This window comes from Ceratina calcarata, unplaced genomic scaffold, assembly GCF_001652005.2.
Source record: "Ceratina calcarata isolate Rehan_Ccalc_2016 unplaced genomic scaffold, ASM165200v1 scaffold71, whole genome shotgun sequence".
Taxonomy (NCBI): Eukaryota; Metazoa; Arthropoda; class Insecta; order Hymenoptera; family Apidae; genus Ceratina; species Ceratina calcarata.
Window position 1 is genome coordinate 423709 of NW_017178369.1, and position 22327 is coordinate 446035.

Here is a 22327-nt window from a genome sequence, read left to right on the forward strand (position 1 = left end):
ACTTTGGAAAAAGTCAGGATGCTGACTTGAATCAGTCCATTTTAAAAGGATGCACGGAATGCAAATGCACTTTCCGTTTACGAGTTAAAATCGCATGTGAATGTGTTTGCTTACCAGTTTCCGTAGAAATTGATAAATCCAACTGTCGAGTAAACGAGTAATAATAATCAAAATCACCATAATTAACACAGCAAACTAATTAAAATAAGAGCAGAATAGACGGGACCTAGTTACGCGCTTCTTACGCTCGCACGTACTGAAGTTAGTTACGAAGAATTGAGCGAAGCTACGTTCGTTTTGAACAACGAATATATTAGAAATGGCGACTACCGCTAATTACGGTTTTTCTCAGGACGGAGAAAATTTTGCACAATGTGGAAACGATGGAAAGTTGAAAATCTGGGACACCGGCACAAGTCGTTTGAAACAGGAATACGTTTCTAATTTCCATTTGTCATCTCCGTGCTGTGTTCTAACCTGGCTCCACGTCAGTTCCCGGGCAACAAATACATCGGTGAGAGCCATGTGCTCCTTTACTTCATACCGAATAAATACTAATATCTTGAATATTTCATATGCGTCCTTCATTTATCCCAAGCAAATAAATATCCTCTCCAAACCCAGACCATCTTCCCATTGATATTATAAAAGAAACATTCGCATCCCTTAACTCTCTCGATCCTCAGGTTATAATACTCGTGTGTGTCTCAATTTTTACATGATTACTAAAATTAATCGTACAATACGATATTATTTATTTCCATTAGCCAGTACCATGGAAGAAACGCAGGAGGAAGTCGATTTCGGAAGAACCCAGCCAAAAGAATATTATCGCCATGGGCTCCACAAGTGGAAAAGTTACACTTTACGATACAACGACTTCCTCTGTCACCGCCCAATTAGATGGTCATTCTGGTACAGTGACTGCACTGACGTGGTCTGAAAATGCTGGTTTATTCTCAGCAGCAGATGACCATCACATCATTCAATGGAGCATCCAAGAACATGGAATGAAGAGTAGATGGAAATATGGAAAAGGGAAGACTACATCCTTGGTAGTCACCGACGATGGGAAGAGTTTATTGTCAGGGGAGAGAGTTGTCAAATGGTGGAATTTAGATACAAAACATTTGATCAAAACGTTCATAGGCCATGCTCATCAAGTTACCTCCCTTTGTACAATTAAAACTAGTGGTGATAACTATGTTATTAGCGGTGCTAGCAGCGATGGCTATCTCAATGTCTGGGCATTAGACGAAGTATGTATCTTTTTATTCCTGCCTTTTAATAGTTTGTTCTGCCTGTTAACCGAGAATGGATATTTCTAGCAAAGAAACGAGAGAACTCCTGTGGCAAGTTTGGCTATACAAGATGACCCGATAAGTGTTTCCGCGAATGTCTTGGAGAACTCTCAAGTAATGGTGCTCGTAGTAACAAGGTCTGGGCAGGCACACTTGTTTCAGTACCAGCTAAACGGTCGGTCAAAGCCTTTGAAGCCTAGTTTGAACATCGCAGTGGCTTCTGACGTAAGCCAAAAGGACAGTGTCCAGCAGATCTCTATCTTAAATGGCAGATTGACGGACGACCAAAAGTTGTTGCTAGTATATGGAACTTACATTAATCCCGTTTTCGAAAAAGTGATACCAGATTTCTCTGATAAAGTTCAATGCCTGGTGCGTTCAGAATTCAGGAAAGGCAAAGACAGAAAGGAAGAGATTTCTAAAGTGAAGTCCGTTATAATCGAGGAGAATAATGTTGAATATCTTACACCAGGTATTTGGAATTTATACTTGAACATATCAAATTGTAACGACTCGTATTACGGGATAATTTGTAATTTAGGGATTATGGAAACTACGCCGAAAAGGATTAAGAACACTTCTGGTTCAGGATCGCAGTTATTGTTGAAAGACAGATTGGAAAACTTGAGCTTAAACGCTGAAAGCGATGACACAGGAAAAACTATTAGCAAAGGTAGCAATAGAGTACAGCTTTTGATACAAGGCTTGAATAGTAAAGATAAGACTATCTTAAACAATGTTTTCCTTACAAAGAACGAGTCTATTATTAGGAATACTATTGCTAAGCTGCCGATACAGGCAATCGGGCCTCTTGTTAAAGAACTCACTCTTCTGCTTCAAGGGAAAACTTTCACGTAAGATCATCGAATAACTACTTCCTGTTCTCTCATTATTTTTAATACTAATCTGGTATTTCCGTTCGCAGGAGTAAAATTGCTGTACGATGGCTGGAAGCATTATTAACAGCTCACGCGGGATACTTTCTAGCACAAGCTGATCTCGTTGACGTGTTCGGGCCAATTTTAAGTTTAATAGACGCGAAGCTAGCACTCTTGACAGAGCTCTCAAAATTGAAAGGTCGAGTCTCTCTAGTCACTGGTCAAATTTCTCAAACAGTGAACGAACAGGATAAAGATATTGCAGACACTTGTCTCGTTTATCAAGATTCTGGTTTGTACTTCTAGATTTCCACTTATATAGAATATTTCTTTCTCGTGTCTACATTTACGTCTGATGTATAGAGTCGTCGGATGAAGATGCCGCGCTCGAGGTCGAAGATTTGGAAAGCGAATCTGACGAGAGTTGGGAGGAGATGTCAAACCTTGAAGAGCAAGAAGGCCAGGAGGATCAACAAGAGAATAATGACGAAGAGTTTGAAGTTAGGAGTGTGAATTCGAGTAATACGGATGACGAATCTATGTCCTAAGCTAAACAGATGAATTCCCGAATGGGAACAATGTGGAAAAGAGATAAATGCTTAAAATTGAAATAAATTACTTTTCTACAGATATTCCTCGACTCATTTTTAATAATTTCCCTTTAATTCCCCAACCCATTTATTCGTACCTTATATTGGGTGAGGGCTCCCACCTCCCGGTCTTATCCTTATCATGGAAGATGGCGTTCTGTAGTAAAATTCATAGTTGCATTCTCAGGTTACGCGAGCAAACGATAAAAGATGTGTATTAAGTAGTTTTAGACAAGCTGTGTAAACAATTTTTATATACTTGTTTAAATGAATAAAACTTGGTGAAGTTTGTGATCTTTTTACCTTTTCTAAACAGATTTTGTAATATGGTAAGTAAAACGTCATATAAATCGTAATTAAAAGGAAGTTCGATTTAACTTCTATCCCTCGCAAGCTATTAAATTCCTACTGATTTTTGTATATATTCACATTTTTATTAAGGGAATTTTTTAATTTACATTTTAGCCAGCGTTAAAGCATGACATCGAACTTCCAGCATCGGTTCCTGAATTGTTGCTGGAAAAACATGCAAACTTCCTACTGTCTTATGGTACCGAGGATGAATACGTGAGTGAAATTATTTTATTGAAAAATTCAAATGAAGAACCGATGAGATATTCCAGGTATATTGTATGACAGAACATATGAGAATGTCTGGGATGTATTGGGGCTTGACGGCCTTGGATATGATGGGCAAACTAGAGCAGACTAATCGAAATGAGGTGTTGGAATTCATTGTTCATTGCCAGACAGAAAGTGGAGGAATAGCTGCTAGCTTGCAGCACGATCCACATATTTTGTACACTTTGAGTGCAGTACAAATACTTTGTATCTACGATGCTTTGGATACTATCGATATTGAAAAGGTTGTGAAATATGTGAAGGAGAGGCAACAGCCGGATGGAAGTTTCACTGGCGATATTTGGGGAGAAGTTGACATGAGATTCTCATTTTGTGCCGTAGCAACGTTGTCCCTTTTGGTAAATAGACTGATGGATGTATTGAATCATTATGAATTTTTCCTATGATTCGTAAAACATTGCAGAATCGATTAGATGCCATAGATGTGGACAAGGCAGTGGAATTTGTTATGAAGTGTATGAATTTTGATGGAGGTTTCGGTTCGAAACCTGGAGCTGAGAGTCATGCTGGTATGATCTACTGCTCGATAGGACTTCTCTCGATAACTGGTAAGTTCCTCATATTTTGTTCGTCGAGTTATACATAGAACTTTAAATCGATGATCAATGTTTGCAGGTAATCTGCATTTGGTAGATGCAGATCAGTTAAGTTGGTGGCTTTGCGAAAGGCAATTGCCATCAGGAGGTTTGAACGGCAGGCCAGAGAAGTTGCCTGACGTCTGTTATTCCTGGTGGGTGCTCTCTGCACTTACGATTCTAGGGCGCCTTCATTGGGTTAATAAGGAACAATTGGTACGTATTTATTCAGGAGAAACTAATTGTCGAGTCTTATAAATCCATGATACACAGGTGAAGTTTGTATTGGCATGCCAGGACGCGGAATCGGGAGGATTTAGTGACCGTCCAGGAGATATTGCTGATCCTTTCCACACGCTCTTTGGTTTAACCGCTCTTTCTTTATTAAATACAGATTACCCGTTGAAAAAGATTAATCCTACGTACTGCATGCCTGAGTATGTCATTCAAAGGTTACACCTTAAGCCTTCGAGGCTTGACCAGAACGATTGATATAATTTTCTACTAAACAAGAATCTGATAAAGAAAAATATGTTCATTTTTAATCGATACAACTTAATTTATTCCTTCATTTGAAAGGCACGATACTTTGTGATTGAGTCTGCAGGCAGCGCATTACTGTCGTATATTTTTACGAAATAATATATTATAATGTACGCATAGGTGAATATGTATCTAATTTATTAGCATACAATTTAACACGAAACGCATTCAGTTCAGTCGAAAATTGGTAATAGAAATGTATGATGATTCATAGATAAATCAAAAATATATGTTACGTTCCTTGAAATATTTTAAATATTTTACTAGGTGAATTTATTAACTGCGTTTGTATCGTCTGTCTAGGTATTGTACATTCCTCGAAGCAAAGATTACGTTCCTCTAAAAAGAAATTATATTAATTTTTAGTGTATTTATCCAAAGATGTTACGAATCAAAATTAAATACCTAATTGATGGAGAAACTGTGAAATAGTATCTACATTGCGAATGGTCGCCGCAATAATTGCGTATCCACTGTCGAGAGAAAAAAAGGTTTTTAACGCCGATATCAGCGTGTAGAATGAATCTGTATCATACAAAATATCAGCTCCGATTATTACATCCGGTACGTCCCACTTCTCCTTTACGTACTCGTCAACATCCTCCCATTTCAAGTTCATTACTTGTACATCTGTACAATTGTACTTTAATTGCAATCTTAATCTACTATCGAAGCGAACGTTCTCATGAAGTAAATTCAGTTGAACATTTTCAGAAACCATGTCGAGTACAGATTTATGGCAATCCGTAAATATGTATTTCTTTGGGGAACATTTCTTTATAACAGATAATCCTGTTAAACCAACCCCGCAGCCGAGTTCCAAAACAATTTTCCCTGACAATGCAATTCGATTTTCCTTGCACCATTCCGCCAATTCGATCGCGCCCTACAAATTTTCACCGTCATGATAAAATAATCCAAGGATCGTCATTGATTTATGTAAATACCTGCCAACTAATTAAACCTGTTGTGCCATCAGATATAATATTTATACTTTCTTTTATACTAATACAATCACTCCCCATTAAAAAATGCCGATAATGACTAGATTCGTCTAACGTGAGAGAAACTAAATTACAATACGCGGTATAAATGCCATCATAGATTTCCTGATCCTTTTCTTCAATCTAAATCAAAAGGATAATGATTCAAACTTCAATGATTACAAATACATAATTTTGCTAATACCTTATTCATAAACCATTTCAGAAATGCTCTCTGATATGATTTCTTTATAGGATATTTTTTAATTAAATCAGAATTTACTGTGCTTTCCAAAATCTCTCGTTGCTTCTCTAAATCAACAAAGCTATCGATTTCTTTGGACATCTAGAATCAACACGTGAACCTGTAGAATTGTTTCAATTAAAAAATTACGATTTGTACGTACGAGTGTATTTATCGCATTTATCGGCGTGCAACTAAGAAAATGTTTAATAAAATTATTCATGGGAATAATTGTATAATTATAGCCTCCAATATTGATTGTGCACTCTGCAATTCGAGTCCTCAAATTGACAATTGTCAATGTTTACGAAGTGTTACTATCGTCACGAATTTTCGTTGTCCTAATAATATGAGATTATTAAACCACGAACGGAATCGAAAATATTAATTAATGGAGCAATGGCATTTTCATCCACCGATAAAATTCAAGACTTCTACGTGTCTAACGTGATAATCCCAGTGATCGTTTTCGTACTGATCATGGTTATTTTGATCTTGTTCAAGAGGTACGTCATTTTTACTAATTTCTCACGATTACAGAAAAATATCGAAAATGAATAAAGCATCTGAACGTGATCCACGTTTTCCGAACGATTTGTAGTAAGGTTATACAGAATTTAATTAATTCTAGCATCATCTGGGCGATCATCGTATGCTGCATTTATGTAATAAGCAGTTTTTACGGACTCGTAATATTACGATACATCAGCGTAGCACTTGTCAATTTGAATGTGATATGCAATACTCCTTATCCAGTCTACGAAACGAAAGATCCATGCAGTGTCTGCAGTAACAACAGCTGCAAGAGGCACAAATTGCTCCCGCACTCGACGAAAGTCAAAGTACCGAAGGATTTCGACCATGCATTGGAACAGGTAATTACTCTTTCGTCGCTTTACTTAATTCTGAATGTAATAATGGTTTTAATAATGAGCTCGTTTCCTCAGTTTCTCGAGGATCTGTTACAGAAGTATGTCTGTGCATGGTACTCAGACTTTTCCACGAACGAAGGGTTCGTGCAACAACTCCGTCTGGCCACAGCGACTGCGGCTAAAAACATTGCGCTTCGACTATTACGTACAGATGTATCGAACGTTATATTTTATCGTCTGATACCGCTGCTTCTGCAGCATGCACAGGATTGGAAAATGTTACACTCGAAGATCAAAGACGTCAGCGATGTTGACAATTTCGGTAGTCAGCTGCTAGACTACCTCGGGAGAGAAATTCATCCCGCGAGTTACTCGCGTCAAGCAGAGCTAAACTACCTCCGAGGAGTAGTGACGGCGATCGTGCCTCACCTATTGCCTGCTATACACGTTTCTATCAATAATAGAGTGATACTTCGAGAAATTTTGGCAAACTGGATCTTGCTACCGGCAGTAGACGCGATCGCTGATCCAGACAATATAAATACGTTGGTCGTCTTATCGACTCATCGCGACGGTTCTGCCTCTAATCAAATGGCTACTGTAAACGTGCCAATGTTGCAAAGCTGGGTGTCGGTTCCCTTGCCGCCAAAGACTATTGAAAGTAATTTGAAACCTTCGTTGGACGAGATTCTAAACGACCCTAGACTGCTATACATGTTCATGCAACATATCAAAGAGACTGGCCCCATGAATCTGTTTCAATTCTGCTTAGACATTGATGATCTAAGCAAGCGCATGCTGAACCCGGAAATGAGTTCGAACGCAGAAAGCAGTTTGTACACGGACATCCAAAACATGTACGCGACGTATCTGGACCCCGAGGGTCCAGAGTATTTGCACTTACCAGAAGATATATCGATGGGTATACGACGAATTCTCGAGAGGGGTTCAAAGAAGATACAGGAGTTAAGGACCTCGCGACCATTCTATCAGGCGCATCAGGAAGCTCATGCCCTCTTAGAATCCACTTGCTTACCATCCTTTCATCACAGTTATCAACTTTACGACTTGTTCTGCGGACAACCAGCTCCGACAAAGACAAAGCAATCTCCTCATACGACAAATTCTACGAACGCCTCAAAGATGGGTAATCACTTTCCGAGGATAGACGGTGTCTTAAGGACTCCCGCGATCGACGGAATGACTTATCAAGATATTTATCAATGCCAGGAGATCGATTACCCTTCTCGTCCTTACAACGAGATCAAGTACAGTGAAGACAATTTCCGCAGAGATCTCACCACGTGGCGAGTAAGCATCCCGCATATCGAGAACACCGACAATCACATTCTCTACGTGATCGTAGTGCACAACATAGCCGAGGATAAATCCTGGTCAGTTCTACGCCGGGATCAAGACTTTTACGTTCTCCGAACGCGGCTAGCAGAGTTTCACGGAGACAAAGAGTTGAGCGACTCGCCGTTGCCTTCGAGAAAGAATCCGCACACGTCTTGCGCGATCAATAGGCAACGATACGAAGACTTTCTGGAGAAACTTTTATCGAAACCAGTGCTCAGAAGCAGTGAATCGCTTTACGATTTTCTCACGGTGCCGAATCTGAAGCCGTACTTTAGTAATTACAGCACGCCAGACATCGGCATATTGTATCAAAGCATGGCGTACAGATTGAGAAAGGAGAAGGGTCAGAATCTAGACAAGTTCCTGGCCGTGTTTCTGGCATCTACGAATAACAAGAACGATTACACGGACGTTGGGATCGAACCATCGGGAGAAACGATGATGAATGAGGAGAAGAAAGGCCGCGATCTCTTAGTCGGTGTCTTCGGAGATAATCTTCATTTGCATGTTAACTCTCGAAATTTGCCATCTTCCTCGTTGGAGCGGTCTCACATTAAGGGCGCCTCCTTTTGCATCGCGGACGCTGGTACGTTTATCCTTTGTCGATCCATGATCAGTTCTTTTATTGTTTTCAATTGTTGTTTCAGTGGAGAGATTACTGAACGTGCGTCCGGTGATTGCAAGAACTTTGTGGATGCTGGCATCTTCGTCCCGGGCGAAGGTGGATCCGTACGTGAATATAGTCCTTTATAATACTCTGGTGAAGTTATTGAGTGGTGGTCGCGCAGCCACAGTGGTAAAACTCTTACACGCAAAAGTGTTGGGTGATAAGAATCGAACGAAGGAGACAATCGCGACCCGTCGATGTTATTACGAGGCAGCGAGAAAAGGCCTGCACGGTCTATTGCCTTATTGGCTTATAGGTTTTTACAAACCGTGGATAGAATTGATGGACTTGCTTTTAGATTCTTTACAAAATGCACCGCTCAACAAGCATTTAGCGTACGTTCTCTTGGATCAGATTATAATAAGTCTGTTCCCAGAGATTACTGTTTAACTTGTACAGAAATATATTGTAAATTAAGTACAACAGCAGAAGAACAGACAAAGAAGGAAGAGTCTTTGGGAATTTACTCTGATATTTATAAACGACATTCATTGTTTCGTACAAAATGTGATATTCGATACGTAAAAAATATGAAGTTTTCATTTGTATTACGTTTAATGCATTACTTACGATTGTAAATATCCCCTGTAAAAAAATAAAGTACATTCCATCATGATTCATTGTATGCCTATGTTGAAAGAGCAATAAAAATCTTACGGTAGTTTCATCCTCATGAAAATCCAACAGGTGATAAACGAAACAGTAACGCTAATGAATCCGACGCATATCAAGAGAACCCTATTGAGTTTCGGTGTCGACGGACTGTGCGTTTGATCTAATACTATGAACCCAATTCCACCCAGAGTAAAGAGGAAACTGGAAGCCAATCCTTCCATGATGTATTGCCCATTTACGCGATACGGCATAAAAGCGACCTGCACGAGGCAATTTCACAGTTGTTACTAACATTAATTAGAATTATTGCTTTCAATTCGTTAACCGTACCGGTCTCGTGTGACCGTGCTCGTCCGTAGTTGATCCTACGCTAGGTGGTTCCACGATTACGTCGTATATTATACCTTTAAAAAATACGATCGAGATATACATCTTCATTTAAGAAATTAATAAAAGACACAAACACCGTATCTGAATCTTACCTCCCGTTACGAGGAAATACGATAAAAGTATAAACGAGAAAACTACCATAGCACTGGGTTTCACGAACCATGATGGCTTCTTTAATTTTAAATTAGGCACTTCTAATACTAGAAACGGTAAACGGTATACGTATTCCATATTTTCAATAGATTATTTCTGTTGCATACGCGGCGACGTGACAGCGGTTCCACGTTGTCTCGATTTTATACAAAACAATAAAGTTTCACCTTTTCCTCATGTCAGTAACAACAAGTACGAAAAATTACTATTAGCTCGAGAAATATTTCGACTCTCCCGAATGTCTGTTCTCCTCGAATAATTATATTTCATTAAACAGATTCCGTTTTTTAAACGTATAGAATTATTCCGTATGTCTATAATATCTATAAAATATATTAATAATCCTAGCGACTACCTTAGCTTGTTGGCAGCATGAGAACTCTTGTCTACTTCAGTTATGTTGGTTATGTCACATGAAATTATTACGGCGCATCCGGCGGCTGATTCAGATTCAGCCTCATGGATTTAATAATAAATATTCCACAAAATTAAACGACCAACGGATACAAATACAATTTAGATCTGCGTCCTGCCACGTGGATAAATGCATAGCTGTAGCTTTTACTAGGTTACAGTAGACCTTAGAGCACGTGAAGTGCTCGTGTTTGACTGATCAAATTTTTATAAACAATAAACGAATATGCAAGACAGCACGCGTGTATTGCCGCGAGTTTTTACTGCGATACAAAACGTAGACATACCAGTTCTGGCCCTGTGCCCTCACAAAGACATCCGACCGATTTTACCATGTTTGGTTCGCATGAGTCTCATATCTCCTTTGGATGTTACTAAAGAATGCGTGGAGCAACGGAAACAAGTTCTGACAATATTGTCTGGGATCGAGTCAGTAAACTCAATAATTGCCCTGCTTTCTATCGATTTCCATGCACTGGAGACGGACGTTCGAAAGGAGCAACAGCTCAGGTTACTTGCACTGTCTACAATCGTTTATTCTCAGACCTCCTTTACTGACTACTAACAAGATGCATTCATTTTTTCCAGGCAAAAAATGGGAAGTCTGCAGAGAGACAGTGTACTGGCTCAATCATTACAGAGTGGCCTTGCCTTAGAATTTGAACGAAGCGAATCTACCAGAAGAATCAGATTAGTATTGAGTGAGCTACTGTACATAGCATCTCAGATACAGGAACAACAGAAGAACCAGGAATTTCAGATCAAGCAATCCGATTTGTTTGATAACGCTGTATATATGGAAGAAATCAGTTATGTGATCTGCGTTGCTTTATCAGAATTGCCAACGGTATTGTCGATATTAGATATAGCAGAGACATTGTTACATGTTAAATACGGACCAGAGATAATTTGTTGGATAGTTGCCAATATACCAGACAGTTTTTCCGAGGTCTGCACGCATTTAATTGCCAATGGAGAAAGGCAGGAGGAATCTGCGTTAGGCAGAATCAGGACGATGGCATTGACAATGCTCTGTCAAATGAATCCCAGTCAAACGCTAGCTGTAAGAGCGAAATGCGTCGAACTGTGCAGAATGCCTGCTTTGGCAATTACGCTAAGCCTCGAGCACGAAAATATAAACAGCACTTTGGAAAGCGATGTAGTTGCTTTCGTATCGGGACTGTTACTCGGCAGCGATCAACAGGTGAGAACCTGGATCGCGATGTTCATCAGGAACGGTCAGAAACGAAAATGGGAATCGCACACAGCGTTGCAATCTTTAAGAGAAGAATTACTTAAGCGATTACAAGCGATCACTTCGCAAAATGCGGGCCAGTTACCAGAGAGTCAAGTCGTTCAAGCCAGCGCTTTGTTGCGCCTGTATTGCGCGTTGAGAGGCATCGGGGGTATTAAATTTCAAGACGACGAGGTGACCATGATAGTACAATTGTTAACGTCGCACCCACCCCCGTCACCAGCTGGTGTCAGATTCGTTTCATTGGGTCTATGCATGCTGATAGCGTGTTCCTCATTGATAGGCCATCATAATCTTGAAAAGCGAAGCATAGAATGGGTGCAGTGGCTCGTACGCGAGGAGGCCTATTTCGAGAGTGCCAGCGGCGTCACAGCGAGCTTCGGAGAAATGTTACTTCTAATGGCCATTCATTTTCATAGTAATCAGTTGTCGGCTATCTGCGAGCTCGTCTGCGCGACTTTGGGTATGAAGATACCGATCAGGCCGAATAATTTGACGAGAATGAAGCAGATCTTCATGCAGGAGATATTCACGGAACAAGTGGTCACGTCTCATGCTGTGAAGGTGCCGGTGACCGCTAATTTAAATGCGAACATCCCCGGATTTCTGCCTGTACATTGTATTCATCAATTGTTAAAGTCGAGAGCGTTCGCCAAGCATAGGGTGCCTATTAAAAATTGGATCTACAAGCAGATTTGCAACAGTGAGCCGCCGTTGCATCCTGTTCTCCCTGCTTTAGTCGAAGTATACGTGAACTCAATTCTGGTAACGAACAATAAAACGTCGGAGCATACGAATAAACCGATCACCGAAGACGAGATCCGCAGAGTCTTTCAAAACAGTGTGTTTGGAGCGAATTTCGATTTCAAGACGAAGATCAACGTTTCTCAGACCGAAACAGAGAATATAGATATCGATATTCCAAAGCCGACTCTCACGTCGCAGTTATTGTTACTGTACTACTTGTTGCTGTACGAGGACGTAAGACTGTCCAACATGCACACTTTCATATCACAAGATAGAAAAGTGAAATCGTACTCGACTGAATTCTTATCCGAACTACCTATAAAGCATCTGCTTCAGTTGGTCCAAAGGGATCAAATGAATTATGCCGGATTATTCTCTCCTCTATTGAGGCTTTTGGCGACGCATTTCCCTCATCTTTCGTTGGTGGACGATTGGCTCGATAACGAGGTGATCAATATCGATTCCACCGTAACGAACTATGAACACGTAAAAATAACCGATATCATGATCATTGAAACGTTTTCGCATATTCAAACGTGCCCTTCGAGAACGGGGAGGCTCTTGAGACAGTTAATGTCGTTGAAACCAATCGAGATCTGGCCACACGCTGAAGTTTTAATTCATTACTTTAAAGCAGTTCTGAATCCAAGAGTTCCGAGATACATTCAAGGTGATTAAAAGCGCGATAGGTAATGCCATTGATCAATATATATTCTAAATATACTGCTTTCAGAATTGTATAAACAAGTTTGGCTCAGGCTAAACACTGTTTTACCGAGATGTCTCTGGGTTTTATCGATCAACGCCTTGTTAATTGAAAATTCTCTTGTGAAAAACGTTTTTCTAACGCAAGAGAACATTGTATTGGATCCATTACAAGTATTGAGATGCGATACAAGAGTTTTCAGATGCGCGCCGATATTGTCTGTTATTTTAAGGTAAGAGAAAAAGATTAAAGACCAAAGTCTGGCTACTAACTGTTCTTTTATGGTTTTAGAATTCTGCAAGCTGCACTGGCAGCATCTAGATCTCAGTTATCCAGACACATACAGGACAAACCGTTAACGGAGAAGGTTGGTCAGTTGACGAGTGAAACGGAAAGGGAAGATTTGAGAATGGCGTTAGTCGCTGGTCAGGAAAGTGCAGCGGTTCAAATATTGTTAGAAGCGTGTTTGGAAACGGAAGAAGACAGAGAGACGGCTGGACAGATGTGGTCGCTCAAAGAAATACAGAGTATCATTTGTTCTTATCTGCATCAAGTATTCATAGCAGACCCATCGCTGGCCAAACTAGTCCATTTTCAAGTACGTACACTAATCAAATCGATAGTGACATACAATTTGCAATTATTAAATTGTTTTTATTTAAAGGGCTACCCGAGGGAATTATTACCGATCACCGTTACTGGCATCCCGTCGATGCACATTTGTCTCGATTGGATTCCTGAACTATTGTCGCAGCCAGAACCGGAGAAACAGATATTCGCCGTTGATTTGGCCTCGTATCTCGCGATTCAATACGCTTTGCCGAAAGCCTTGAGCGTTTCTCGTCTAGCCATCAATACGCTGATAACGCTGTTGGGAGTACTGTCAGCTAAGAATCGAGTCATCCTCTTTCTACCTGTTCTGCCAGCGTTAACGAGAATATGTTTAGCTTTCCCACCACTGGCAGAAGACACCATAGGTTTATTATTACAACTTGGCAGAGTTAATTCTGCGCAAGCTGCGCTGGGCGACAAATCCGCCGACATTCTACGTCACGAAGTTAACGAAACGTTTTCTGCGTTACTGCAGAAGGCGATATTGCAATCGAATGTATATTGAAATTTTTGTAAGCTGATTACCAGAATACCTCATTAAACGTACGAATGTCGGACGTTCCTAATTGGACGACTATGAAATGTAAATACGATACCTGATATATTGTATATAAAATCTATTTCTTTAGTAGTTTTTAACGTATCACGATTGTCTATACTTGTACATTATGTTTTTGCTAAATAAATGGAGCGTCGTAGCTCTGATATCAAATGTGTTCTTTTATCCCCGTTCCTGGCCCTACACCCTTTCGTTTTTATTTAGAGAGCAAGAAGCTGCTTATTTGGTTTATCGATTTATGTGTTATAGAAAATATGAGTTTTTCCGTATTTTCCTTTTAATGTGTGATTCCTAAAACAATTCTGCTGCGTTTTTTACATTCTCGAAATTTTAAATGATCGTATGTAGGTTCTACAGTATATGCTGAGGTCGATTCTTTTCCGCAACTGACCTCTTGGTGCAGCACTTGTATGTGTATGAGAATTAATCACAGTCTCGTTGCGTGTTGCGTACGAACAGGCCATGAGCAAGTGTCAAAGATTGTTTTCGAAGTAAGACGTTCAATTATTTTTAACTCGATTTTAACGGGAAGAATAAAATTTCGAATTAAAGAATGGAGCGCAACGAGGAGGACTGGTCAGTGGAATGTTCGGACGACGAGAAATACGAGGTGGACGGAAAAGTGAGTGACAAGTAATCCTTTTAAATTACGATTCTTTTACCATTTTATCTTGTCCTTCTTCTGTTTAGAACGAGTGGACTCTGAAGCCGGACGATATACTGACGTTGATCGAGGCCCTTGAAGCAAACAACAAGGTTCTAGAACTCGAATGGAAATGTCCTGGGAAAAGAGGAGCCTCGCCTATTCTTTCAAACAATCGACAACAGGACAACGGCTCTCAGGAATACAAGTAAATTTCTACGACTCTAAACACTTAGATGCAACCATTGGCACATGATTCCATTTATCTTTTAACCGATACTTTCAGGACCGAGGAAAAATCTGATTTCGATTTCATGGATGAAATGTCATCGCCAAGATTACCCGTTCGAAGGACAGGTGAAAGTACTCCAAGAGGAAGCGCGAAAAAGAAAACTGCCAGTTTCAACGGTGTTCTATCGACCATGTTGCGACACCGGCGATTGGAGCAACAAGAAATCAATTCGAATCCTAAGAAGATCGAACTCCCAGCATCGAAAACACAACCAACTTAACTGTTACTTCTTGCCGATCGGGAAAGTGCATAAATAACAATCGAGGAATTCCTCGATTTATATACTTGCGACAAACTATTCACGAGTACACGTGACAAGTTCTACTCGGTTCGCGTAACAGGAATAAAATCGACAATCAGACGCGGTTAAACAGAGTATGTATATATTTATTAAATAAAACAAACAGAACACTTATACGATAAGCGACTGAATCAGGTGGTCGTTGATACATTCGACGAGAGCTTAGCCCATTCTGGGAACTCCTTAATCCGCCAAATGTGAGAGCTCCAGATGATGAAAAAGGTTGTTTGTACGACGAGAGCGTATACGGAAGGGCCGCAGCCTCCCAGCATTAGCCACTTCGTTGGGATGTTCCCGGCGACCGTAATGATCGCGTTCGGCGGCGTACCGACCGGTAATCGAAACGAATAAGAACACATGATCGCCGCCGGGTACATTAAATACATCGGATGTATGTTCATCGCTACGCACTATAAACGATAAATGAGTTAAACGACAAGCTTGTCTACTTGTTTCCTGTTGTATACCATCTGTGCGATCACGGGTTGAGTAATGTTCGCGATGCCGACGTTCGACGTGAATTCTGTGATGGTACCAACGAAAAATGAGACGATCACCAGAATGAGAAAGGGGGGCAAGTGTCTTAACGGCATCAAAGCTTCGCCGACTTGTCTCGCTAAACCGGAGGCGACGCTGCCCTTCGAAATTGCGAATCCACCGCCCAGGAGGAACATCAAACTCCAGGGCATCTTCTTTTGTATCACGTCCCACGTGATCAGACCTTCCGAGGATTTCGTGGGCCTCGCCTCGGCTAAAAGAACGATCAGGATCTTGTAAATAATCGATGCGTGAGCAGATATTTTACTTACGATCGTCGCTAAAGCTATGGAGGAATTTCAGATCCTTGGGAATAAAAAACATCAAGATAGATACGAACATGACAGGCACCGAGTCCCGGAGGGATCTAACAACGAGACAGTCGATTAAGAGAATGCGCTGGGAATAAAGGGATGCGTGTAAGAAAATGTTTCACATTTCTGTTAGCAGTTCGGACCATCCCAGCACGAAACCGGGTTTCCGGAATATCCACAGAAGTATACAGAACAAGAACAGGATGGCCACCGCCGCCTCGTGAAACCTAATGTCGCCGAGCTCTTGGTACCTTTCTTGTATCACCTTTCGCGTAAAAATCAGCGTTACCGTCGTAAGGAAGATCCACTGGCCGAAGCGCGAGCAATTACCCGATTCGTGATCGTTTGCCCCTCTTCTCCTATCGATGCCATCTGCGCGTCTTTGCTATTAGGCCTGAGATAGCCCATGAAAGCGATGCGGAGATAAATCCACGTCAAGAACGAGTTGACGACCATCTGCGGCGTCGAGGCGATCATCCAGTCGGTGAAATTGATCCCTTCGGACTCAGGAAACGTGCTCTCGAAAATCCCTTTGAAAGTCAGATTGGTCCCGGTACCCACGATGGTCCCCGTGCCTCCGAACGTCGAGCAGTACGCCGCGGCCGTCAAATAGGCTTTCGTTACATTCGTCGGTTTCTTCACTCTGCAATAAATATTACTCATCGTCTTCTCATTTTGATTATTCATTTTCTCCACTTACGGTTCCGCGTCTGGACTATTCGTCTCCGGCGGGAACTCGTCGAAGACGCGACTGAGACCAGCCTGAGATAAACGACATCGTATAATTGCGGATTTTCCATAAAAATCCGCAGTCTGATAACTTTCGAACCTGTTCCAATTCCTTGAGAATCGCGAATATTATGGGTACCATCATGGCCGTGGCAGCGGTGTTCGACACCCACATTGATATAAATGTAGTCACGCCGCAGAGGCCGCCGAGCAATTTTGCATGAGTGCAACCGACTGTCTTCATCACACTGAGGGCAATCCTCAAATGCAGATTACTGTGTTCCGTCGCTATGGCAAGGATCAAGCCTCCTAAGAACACCATTATGGTATCGTTCATGTAACAGGAGCAAACGTCGGCCGTGCTCAGTATCCCGAACGCTGGGAACAGCACCACAGGTATCAACGAGGTGACCGCCATCGGGAAGCATTCTAATATCCAGTAGCCTGCCATAATTAGTATCGTGTACCCGCATCTCACCTCCTATGAACGTCGTCAAACGATCTTTCTGAGTATCGCAGTTAGTCGGGAATCTCCTCTCGTTTCGTAAACTCTACCGTTGTATTATTAACGATAATCATCGGTGCTAGGAGCAGTGCCCATGAAACAGCGAACAGTATCTTCCAGTATATCTTGACGAAACTCCAGGACAGATACAATTTACTTTCCTTTCCTAATGGCTGCTCCATTACCTTTCTTCTCATCACGATAATATAATTTTTAATTCATTCGATTTATGACATTTTGTCAAACGTTTCCTGTTAACCGTAACTCCGTTTCTCTTCTGTTTGTTTTTTCTTATACAATGATACGTGCATTCGTAAATCGTTGCACGAAACGTTGGAAGATATTTTAAGGATGTATTGGCTGTACAGTCAATTCTAAAAGTTTATGTNAGTTTTATATAGAAATTGTAGATCTCGTCGTCCTCTACAAGAAAGGTCTGATGCAATTTTTCCGTAAGTCAAAGGGTTTGGGAGTTATTGGCCAAAAACGAAAATTTGGAAGAAATTGAAGAGGTACCCCTTGGAAAATTCTCAGAAAAATCGAAAATTTTTTGTTGTTGTTTATTACTAGCAATGTTCTTCCGACGTCTGATTTCTTTTTAAAAAATGCGTTTCTAAAGTGCATAAACTTTTAGGATTGACTGTATAGCGAATACATCCCTAAGTACTTCAGTTACAGCCGAAAATAACCGTTATGTCTCGAATCACCAATCTGCCGCGCAACTATTTCTTTGTACTTTTAGTATATTTCTTTTACTACCTACGCACCGTAATTACCGGAAGAACCTTCCAGGAGGATAAGACTTCCTTCTTCTACAAGCAATTCCATAATCCGGCCAAAAAGGTCATTACGCAGGTAGTCGCTATTTCTGGACGCTGTGCCTTCAAACCGTTTTCTGCCACCACCACCTTAGTCCTTTTCCCGCTTTCCTTCTTTCTTGCAACATAAGTAATAGCATAAATAATTAAGTATAGATATTATGTTACTGACATCGTTGATATAATTATTATGTTCATTATTTATAAACGTATTTCGATTTTATGCAAATAAGTAACATATTGCACCCTAACGTATAATCAGCATCAAATATTTCTTTATACCTTATTATATTTTTATATCCTGTTACAATTATCCTTGGATTATCCTGTTACAGTTATTTTTTAGTTACAGGTATTTTAAATGATCGAAAGAAACACAAGAGGCATCTAATGCGCAAAGAAATACAAAGTATCCAACGCAAAATATAGTTCATAATTTTTTAAGAATGCAACGAATGTTTTTATGCTCGGTATTTCATTTCATCGAACTTGTCCGTCTAAGTGGGGAGAGCGACTGAGCTGAGCATACAGTAGTGGGGAGAGCTCGGGAAGCGGAGAGCGGAGAAATCTGGAGAAATCCTACAGTCTGTGTTGAGACAACGAAGGCAACGAAGTGAGCAGAAGTGAGCAGTCTTAGTGAAAAATGGATCCGAACGATACGAGTCTTTATAGGTTAGAAGGGAGTGACAAAAGCCAGTCGTCTGGTTTAATTCTTCGTAAGAAACCGTCCGATCATACGTTTAAGAAGCCACAAGTGTCTGTTCTGGGTCTGGACAAGCTTGCGAAGCGGAAGAGACAAGAAAATCAGCAGGACGGTGGCTCTTCAAGATCCGATGCGAAATCTGAGGTTAAGGAGAGGAAATACAGATCGTACGGCGAGGAAACTCCGACTCATACAGGAGGAGTAAATGTGGAAGCTCAGCGAAGATTGGAGGTCCGATTAAAGCACCAGAGATTAAGTGCACAGGACAGAAATCATCCATACAGGGACAGAGACAGAGGTAACAAGAGAGACAGGGACAATAGAAGTCGCGGCAGGGACAGCGTGAGGGACAGCAGCAGACAGACGCCGAGATTTAAAGATGAGCCACAGACTCCAGTGTTCGACACAAAGGATTCTGCATTTAAAAGTAATTGGGACGATGACGAGGATGAGGAACCTCGAAAGTCAAGCTGGGATCACCCGACGCCTAACATTTACAGAAGCAGAGATGGTCGTGAAAGTATTAGAAGCGAATTCACGCCTTCGTATAAGTACAATTCCTGGAACAAAGAAAGGAAAGCCAGCGGAGCGACTCCCAGCATCGACGGGGAGGAGAAGGAATTGTGGGAAGAAGAGCAGCAGAGGCTGGATCGTGAATGGTACGCCCTGGACGATGGAGAGAACCATGCGTTCGCTGATGTATCCGAGGAGTATACTCGTAAAAAGGAAATGGAGTTGGAGGCGAAGAGGCAGAAGCGTCTCTCCGCGCAGCAGCGACAGATCAACAAGGACAATGAATTGTGGGAGCGCAATCGCATGTTAACGTCCGGCGTCGTAAGCTCCTTGGATCACGACGACGATCCTGACGACGAAGGGGAGACCAGGGTGCATCTCTTAGTGCACAACGTCGTCCCACCGTTCTTGGATGGCCGCATCGTGTTCACGAAGCAACCAGAACCCGTTGTCCCAGTACGTGATCCTACTTCGGATATGGCTCTTGTAGCGAGGAAGGGATCCGCATTGGTACGGGCGTATCGCGAGCAGAAAGAAAGAAAGCGAGCTCAAAAGAAGCATTGGGAACTGGCAGGAACGCACATCGGTAACATTATGGGAGTGCACGACAGACGCAAGGATGACAAAGAAGCTCCCGGACAGGAAACCGACTACAAAGCTGGACAAAAGTACGCGCGTCATATTCGGGACGAAGTCACCGGCGAAGCAAAGTACAGATCGATCCAGCATCAAAGGAGAAGTCTACCAGTATTTGCAGTACGACAAGAATTATTAAATGTAATTAGAGAGAATAGCGTGGTAGTTATAGTAGGAGAAACCGGTAGCGGAAAAACCACGCAATTAACTCAGTACCTTCACGAGGACGGCTACAGTCGCTATGGTATAATCGGATGCACGCAGCCGAGGAGAGTCGCCGCGATGTCCGTGGCTAAAAGAGTTTCCGACGAAATGGCAACTACTTTAGGAGACAAAGTAGGATACGCCATCCGTTTCGAGGATTGCACATCAAAAGATACCGTCATTAAATACATGACCGATGGTATCTTATTAAGGGAAAGCTTGAGAGAAGGAGATCTGGATCGGTACAGCGTAGTCATCATGGACGAGGCTCACGAGAGATCGCTGTCTACCGACGTCTTATTTGGTCTATTGAGAGAAGTCGTAGCTCGGAGGCACGATCTGAAATTGATCGTAACGTCGGCTACAATGGACTCCAGCAAATTCTCGACCTTCTTCGGAAACGCAGCCACTTTCCAAATACCTGGCCGTACCTTTCCGGTAGAAGTACTTCACGCGAAAAACCCGGTGGAGGATTACGTCGACGCAGCAGTGAAGCAAGTGATGCAGATACACTTGCAGCCGCGGTCAGGCGACGTGCTGGTATTCATGCCCGGTCAAGAAGATATCGAAGTCACATGCGAAGTTCTCAAAGAACGTTTAGCCGAGATAGAGTCCGCTCCTCCGCTTTCCATTTTACCAATTTACTCGCAATTGCCGTCGGACCTCCAGGCGAAGATCTTCCAGCGTTCGGAGGGCGGTTTAAGAAAGTGCGTCGTAGCCACGAATATCGCCGAAACTTCGTTGACCGTAGATGGGATCGTGTTCGTCGTGGATTCCGGTTATTGCAAGCTAAAAGTTTACAACCCTCGGATCGGTATGGACGCCCTGCAAGTGTATCCCGTCTCCAGAGCTAACGCCGACCAGAGATCGGGAAGAGCTGGACGTACGGGCCCTGGTACCTGTTATAGACTGTACACGCGAAGACAGTACTTAGACGAGTTACTGTTGACCGGAGTTCCTGAAATTCAGCGTACCAATCTTGCAAATACTGTATTATTATTGAAATCACTGGGAGTTCAGGATTTATTGGCATTCCACTTCATGGATCCACCGCCTCAGGATAATATACTGAATTCCCTGTATCAATTATGGATTTTGGGAGCCTTAGATCATACAGGACGATTAACACCGCTTGGACGACAAATGGCCGAGTTCCCGCTAGATCCACCGCAGTGCCAAATGCTCATCGTCGCTTCACAGCTCGGTTGCACCGCAGATATATTAATCATAGGTAATTAATAATAGTAAATTATATTTTGATGTAAGAATAACTATAATTAATCTACGACTAAATGCTTTAATGATGAATTTAAATATTTTTTTCAGTTTCCATGTTGTCGGTCCCTTCGATATTCTACCGACCAAAGGGGCGCGAGGAAGACTCGGACTCCGCTCGAGAGAAGTTCCAAGTACCAGAATCCGATCATTGAACATATTTAAATGTCTACAATCAATGGAAAGCGAACGGTTACTCCAGCTCGTGGTGCAACGACCACTTGATACACGCGAAAGCGATGCGCAAAGTGAGGGAGGTCCGACAGCAGCTCGAGGAGATTTTGAAGCAGCAGAAGATGGAAGTCGTCAGCTGCGGCACAAACTGGGACATCGTTCGGAAGTGCATCTGCTCCGCTTATTTCCATCAAGCGGCCCGGTTGAAGGGTATCGGCGAGTACGTGAACTGCCGTACGGGGATGCCGTGTCATCTTCATCCGACCTCGGCACTTTTCGGCATGGGATTCACGCCTGATTACGTCGTGTACCACGAGCTCGTGATGACTGCCAAGGAGTACATGCAGTGCGTGACCGCTGTCGATGGACACTGGCTAGCCGAGTTGGGTCCGATGTTCTTCAGCGTCAAAGAGACTGGAAGAAGCGGTCGAGCGAAGAGACGACAGGCTATGCAGCATCTGCACGAGATGGAGGGACAGATGAAAGAAGCGGAGGAGGAGATGAAGGCACGGGCACAGGAACAGCTTGAACGCGAGCAAGCTTCCATCAGAAAGTAAGTTGATCGTTTATATGTGAAA

At 42.0% G+C, this 22327-nt stretch overlaps 9 protein-coding genes across 13 annotated transcripts; 6 read left to right on the top strand and 3 right to left on the bottom strand.

The window, feature by feature from the left end:
* The first annotated feature begins 8 nt into the window (after positions 1 to 8).
* On the top strand, positions 9 to 2811 carry LOC108630170 (WD repeat-containing protein 43). Its single transcript, XM_018033256.2, has 6 exons — positions 9 to 514; positions 768 to 1259; positions 1329 to 1773; positions 1843 to 2155; positions 2227 to 2471; positions 2543 to 2811. The coding sequence occupies exons 1-6, from the start codon at positions 320 to 322 to the stop codon at positions 2725 to 2727; spliced, it is 1875 nt and encodes a 624-aa protein (XP_017888745.1). The 5' UTR covers positions 9 to 319; the 3' UTR covers positions 2728 to 2811.
* A 100-nt stretch (positions 2812 to 2911) lies between these two features.
* betaggt-II (geranylgeranyl transferase type-2 subunit beta) lies at positions 2912 to 4903 on the top strand. 2 transcript variants are annotated; one of them, XM_018033419.2, is made up of 6 exons: positions 2912 to 3098; positions 3235 to 3336; positions 3393 to 3749; positions 3815 to 3959; positions 4027 to 4202; positions 4260 to 4903. In XM_018033419.2, the coding sequence occupies exons 1-6, from the start codon at positions 3096 to 3098 to the stop codon at positions 4476 to 4478; spliced, it is 1002 nt and encodes a 333-aa protein (XP_017888908.1). In that variant the 5' UTR covers positions 2912 to 3095; the 3' UTR covers positions 4479 to 4903. The 2 variants fall into 2 exon arrangements, with proteins under 2 accessions (XP_017888908.1, XP_026673669.1); XM_026817868.1 differs by lacking the exon at positions 2912 to 3098 and having other exon boundaries at positions 3245 to 3336; positions 3409 to 3749.
* LOC108630242 (protein-lysine N-methyltransferase EEF2KMT) lies at positions 4753 to 6092 on the bottom strand. The gene is made up of 5 exons (XM_018033420.2): positions 5920 to 6092; positions 5718 to 5858; positions 5477 to 5656; positions 4935 to 5415; positions 4753 to 4868 (listed from the first exon to the last, which is right to left on the bottom strand). The coding sequence occupies exons 1-5, from the start codon at positions 5977 to 5979 to the stop codon at positions 4762 to 4764; spliced, it is 969 nt and encodes a 322-aa protein (XP_017888909.1). The 5' UTR covers positions 5980 to 6092; the 3' UTR covers positions 4753 to 4761.
* LOC108630240 (sorting nexin-14) lies at positions 5815 to 9274 on the top strand. The gene is made up of 5 exons (XM_018033418.2): positions 5815 to 5911; positions 6002 to 6262; positions 6388 to 6631; positions 6704 to 8573; positions 8635 to 9274. Exons 2-5 carry the CDS (start codon positions 6156 to 6158, stop codon positions 9042 to 9044), a joined length of 2631 nt encoding a protein of 876 aa, XP_017888907.1. The 5' UTR covers positions 5815 to 5911; positions 6002 to 6155; the 3' UTR covers positions 9045 to 9274.
* LOC108630244 (oligosaccharyltransferase complex subunit ostc-B) lies at positions 9191 to 10252 on the bottom strand. The gene is made up of 4 exons (XM_018033421.2): positions 9752 to 10252; positions 9600 to 9673; positions 9312 to 9529; positions 9191 to 9239 (listed from the first exon to the last, which is right to left on the bottom strand). Exons 1-4 carry the CDS (start codon positions 9888 to 9890, stop codon positions 9221 to 9223), a joined length of 450 nt encoding a protein of 149 aa, XP_017888910.1. The 5' UTR covers positions 9891 to 10252; the 3' UTR covers positions 9191 to 9220.
* Positions 10210 to 14251, top strand: IntS2 (integrator complex subunit 2). The gene is made up of 5 exons (XM_018033423.2): positions 10210 to 10736; positions 10815 to 12898; positions 12962 to 13166; positions 13226 to 13532; positions 13599 to 14251. Exons 1-5 carry the CDS (start codon positions 10453 to 10455, stop codon positions 14049 to 14051), a joined length of 3333 nt encoding a protein of 1110 aa, XP_017888912.1. The 5' UTR covers positions 10210 to 10452; the 3' UTR covers positions 14052 to 14251.
* Positions 14252 to 14530: 279 nt separating this feature from the next.
* Positions 14531 to 15463, top strand: Pa1 (PTIP binding protein Pa1). Its single transcript, XM_018033322.2, has 3 exons — positions 14531 to 14727; positions 14796 to 14956; positions 15035 to 15463. Exons 1-3 carry the CDS (start codon positions 14659 to 14661, stop codon positions 15258 to 15260), a joined length of 456 nt encoding a protein of 151 aa, XP_017888811.1. The 5' UTR covers positions 14531 to 14658; the 3' UTR covers positions 15261 to 15463.
* Positions 15407 to 18271, bottom strand: LOC108630198 (I'm not dead yet). 4 transcript variants are annotated; one of them, XM_026817899.1, is made up of 9 exons: positions 18194 to 18271; positions 17400 to 17677; positions 17022 to 17299; positions 16893 to 16954; positions 16523 to 16835; positions 16315 to 16457; positions 16151 to 16245; positions 15809 to 16092; positions 15407 to 15751 (listed from the first exon to the last, which is right to left on the bottom strand). In XM_026817899.1, exons 3-9 carry the CDS (start codon positions 17256 to 17258, stop codon positions 15473 to 15475), a joined length of 1413 nt encoding a protein of 470 aa, XP_026673700.1. In that variant the 5' UTR covers positions 17259 to 17299; positions 17400 to 17677; positions 18194 to 18271; the 3' UTR covers positions 15407 to 15472. The 4 variants fall into 4 exon arrangements, with proteins under 4 accessions (XP_026673700.1, XP_026673699.1, XP_017888807.1 ...); XM_026817898.1 differs by having other exon boundaries at positions 17022 to 17402; positions 18194 to 18261; XM_018033318.2 differs by lacking the exon at positions 18194 to 18271 and having other exon boundaries at positions 17022 to 17402; positions 17477 to 17807.
* Positions 18272 to 18546: 275 nt separating this feature from the next.
* On the top strand, positions 18547 to 22324 carry l(1)G0007 (ATP-dependent RNA helicase l(1)G0007). The gene is given in 2 exon segments (XM_018033314.2): positions 18547 to 21531; positions 21627 to 22324. Coding segments are annotated over 2 exon segments (3324 nt in total). The 5' UTR covers positions 18547 to 18887; the 3' UTR covers positions 22307 to 22324.
* The last annotated feature ends 3 nt before the right edge of the window (positions 22325 to 22327 follow it).

What these genes read in the sequence shown, in the direction of transcription:
- LOC108630170 (XM_018033256.2), top strand. Translation starts at nt 320, where the DNA reads ATGGCGACTACCGCTAATTACGGTTTTTCTCAGGACGGAGAAAATTTT. An exon ending in CTTCAAGGGAAAACTTTCAC is followed by an intron (nt 2,156 to 2,226) that starts GTAAGATCATCG and finishes TTCCGTTCGCAG; the next exon opens with GAGTAAAATTGCTGTACGAT. An exon ending in TCTCGTTTATCAAGATTCTG is followed by an intron (nt 2,472 to 2,542) that starts GTTTGTACTTCT and finishes TCTGATGTATAG; the next exon opens with AGTCGTCGGATGAAGATGCC.
- betaggt-II (XM_018033419.2), top strand. An exon ending in AGGACTTCTCTCGATAACTG is followed by an intron (nt 3,960 to 4,026) that starts GTAAGTTCCTCA and finishes CAATGTTTGCAG; the next exon opens with GTAATCTGCATTTGGTAGAT. An exon ending in GGGTTAATAAGGAACAATTG is followed by an intron (nt 4,203 to 4,259) that starts GTACGTATTTAT and finishes CATGATACACAG; the next exon opens with GTGAAGTTTGTATTGGCATG.
- LOC108630242 (XM_018033420.2), bottom strand. Translation starts at nt 5,979, where the DNA reads ATGAATAATTTTATTAAACATTTTCTTAGTTGCACGCCGATAAATGCG. An exon ending in TGAAATGGTTTATGAATAAG is followed by an intron (nt 5,657 to 5,717) that starts GTATTAGCAAAA and finishes CTTTTGATTTAG; the next exon opens with ATTGAAGAAAAGGATCAGGA. An exon ending in ACAGTTTCTCCATCAATTAG is followed by an intron (nt 4,869 to 4,934) that starts GTATTTAATTTT and finishes ATTTCTTTTTAG; the next exon opens with AGGAACGTAATCTTTGCTTC.
- LOC108630240 (XM_018033418.2), top strand. Translation starts at nt 6,156, where the DNA reads ATGGCATTTTCATCCACCGATAAAATTCAAGACTTCTACGTGTCTAAC. An exon ending in ATTTTGATCTTGTTCAAGAG is followed by an intron (nt 6,263 to 6,387) that starts GTACGTCATTTT and finishes AATTAATTCTAG; the next exon opens with CATCATCTGGGCGATCATCG. An exon ending in CTTTTGCATCGCGGACGCTG is followed by an intron (nt 8,574 to 8,634) that starts GTACGTTTATCC and finishes TTGTTGTTTCAG; the next exon opens with TGGAGAGATTACTGAACGTG.
- LOC108630244 (XM_018033421.2), bottom strand. Translation starts at nt 9,890, where the DNA reads ATGGAATACGTATACCGTTTACCGTTTCTAGTATTAGAAGTGCCTAAT. An exon ending in GTATTTCCTCGTAACGGGAG is followed by an intron (nt 9,674 to 9,751) that starts GTAAGATTCAGA and finishes TATTTTTTAAAG; the next exon opens with GTATAATATACGACGTAATC. An exon ending in AGCACGGTCACACGAGACCG is followed by an intron (nt 9,530 to 9,599) that starts GTACGGTTAACG and finishes TGCCTCGTGCAG; the next exon opens with GTCGCTTTTATGCCGTATCG.
- IntS2 (XM_018033423.2), top strand. Translation starts at nt 10,453, where the DNA reads ATGCAAGACAGCACGCGTGTATTGCCGCGAGTTTTTACTGCGATACAA. An exon ending in CGAAAGGAGCAACAGCTCAG is followed by an intron (nt 10,737 to 10,814) that starts GTTACTTGCACT and finishes CATTTTTTCCAG; the next exon opens with GCAAAAAATGGGAAGTCTGC. An exon ending in CCAAACTAGTCCATTTTCAA is followed by an intron (nt 13,533 to 13,598) that starts GTACGTACACTA and finishes TTTTATTTAAAG; the next exon opens with GGCTACCCGAGGGAATTATT.
- Pa1 (XM_018033322.2), top strand. Translation starts at nt 14,659, where the DNA reads ATGGAGCGCAACGAGGAGGACTGGTCAGTGGAATGTTCGGACGACGAG. An exon ending in AATACGAGGTGGACGGAAAA is followed by an intron (nt 14,728 to 14,795) that starts GTGAGTGACAAG and finishes TCTTCTGTTTAG; the next exon opens with AACGAGTGGACTCTGAAGCC. An exon ending in AACGGCTCTCAGGAATACAA is followed by an intron (nt 14,957 to 15,034) that starts GTAAATTTCTAC and finishes CGATACTTTCAG; the next exon opens with GACCGAGGAAAAATCTGATT.
- LOC108630198 (XM_018033318.2), bottom strand. Translation starts at nt 17,623, where the DNA reads ATGAGAAGAAAGGTAATGGAGCAGCCATTAGGAAAGGAAAGTAAATTG. An exon ending in TTCTCAAGGAATTGGAACAG is followed by an intron (nt 16,955 to 17,021) that starts GTTCGAAAGTTA and finishes CGTTTATCTCAG; the next exon opens with GCTGGTCTCAGTCGCGTCTT. An exon ending in TCCGAACTGCTAACAGAAAT is followed by an intron (nt 16,246 to 16,314) that starts GTGAAACATTTT and finishes TCTCGTTGTTAG; the next exon opens with ATCCCTCCGGGACTCGGTGC.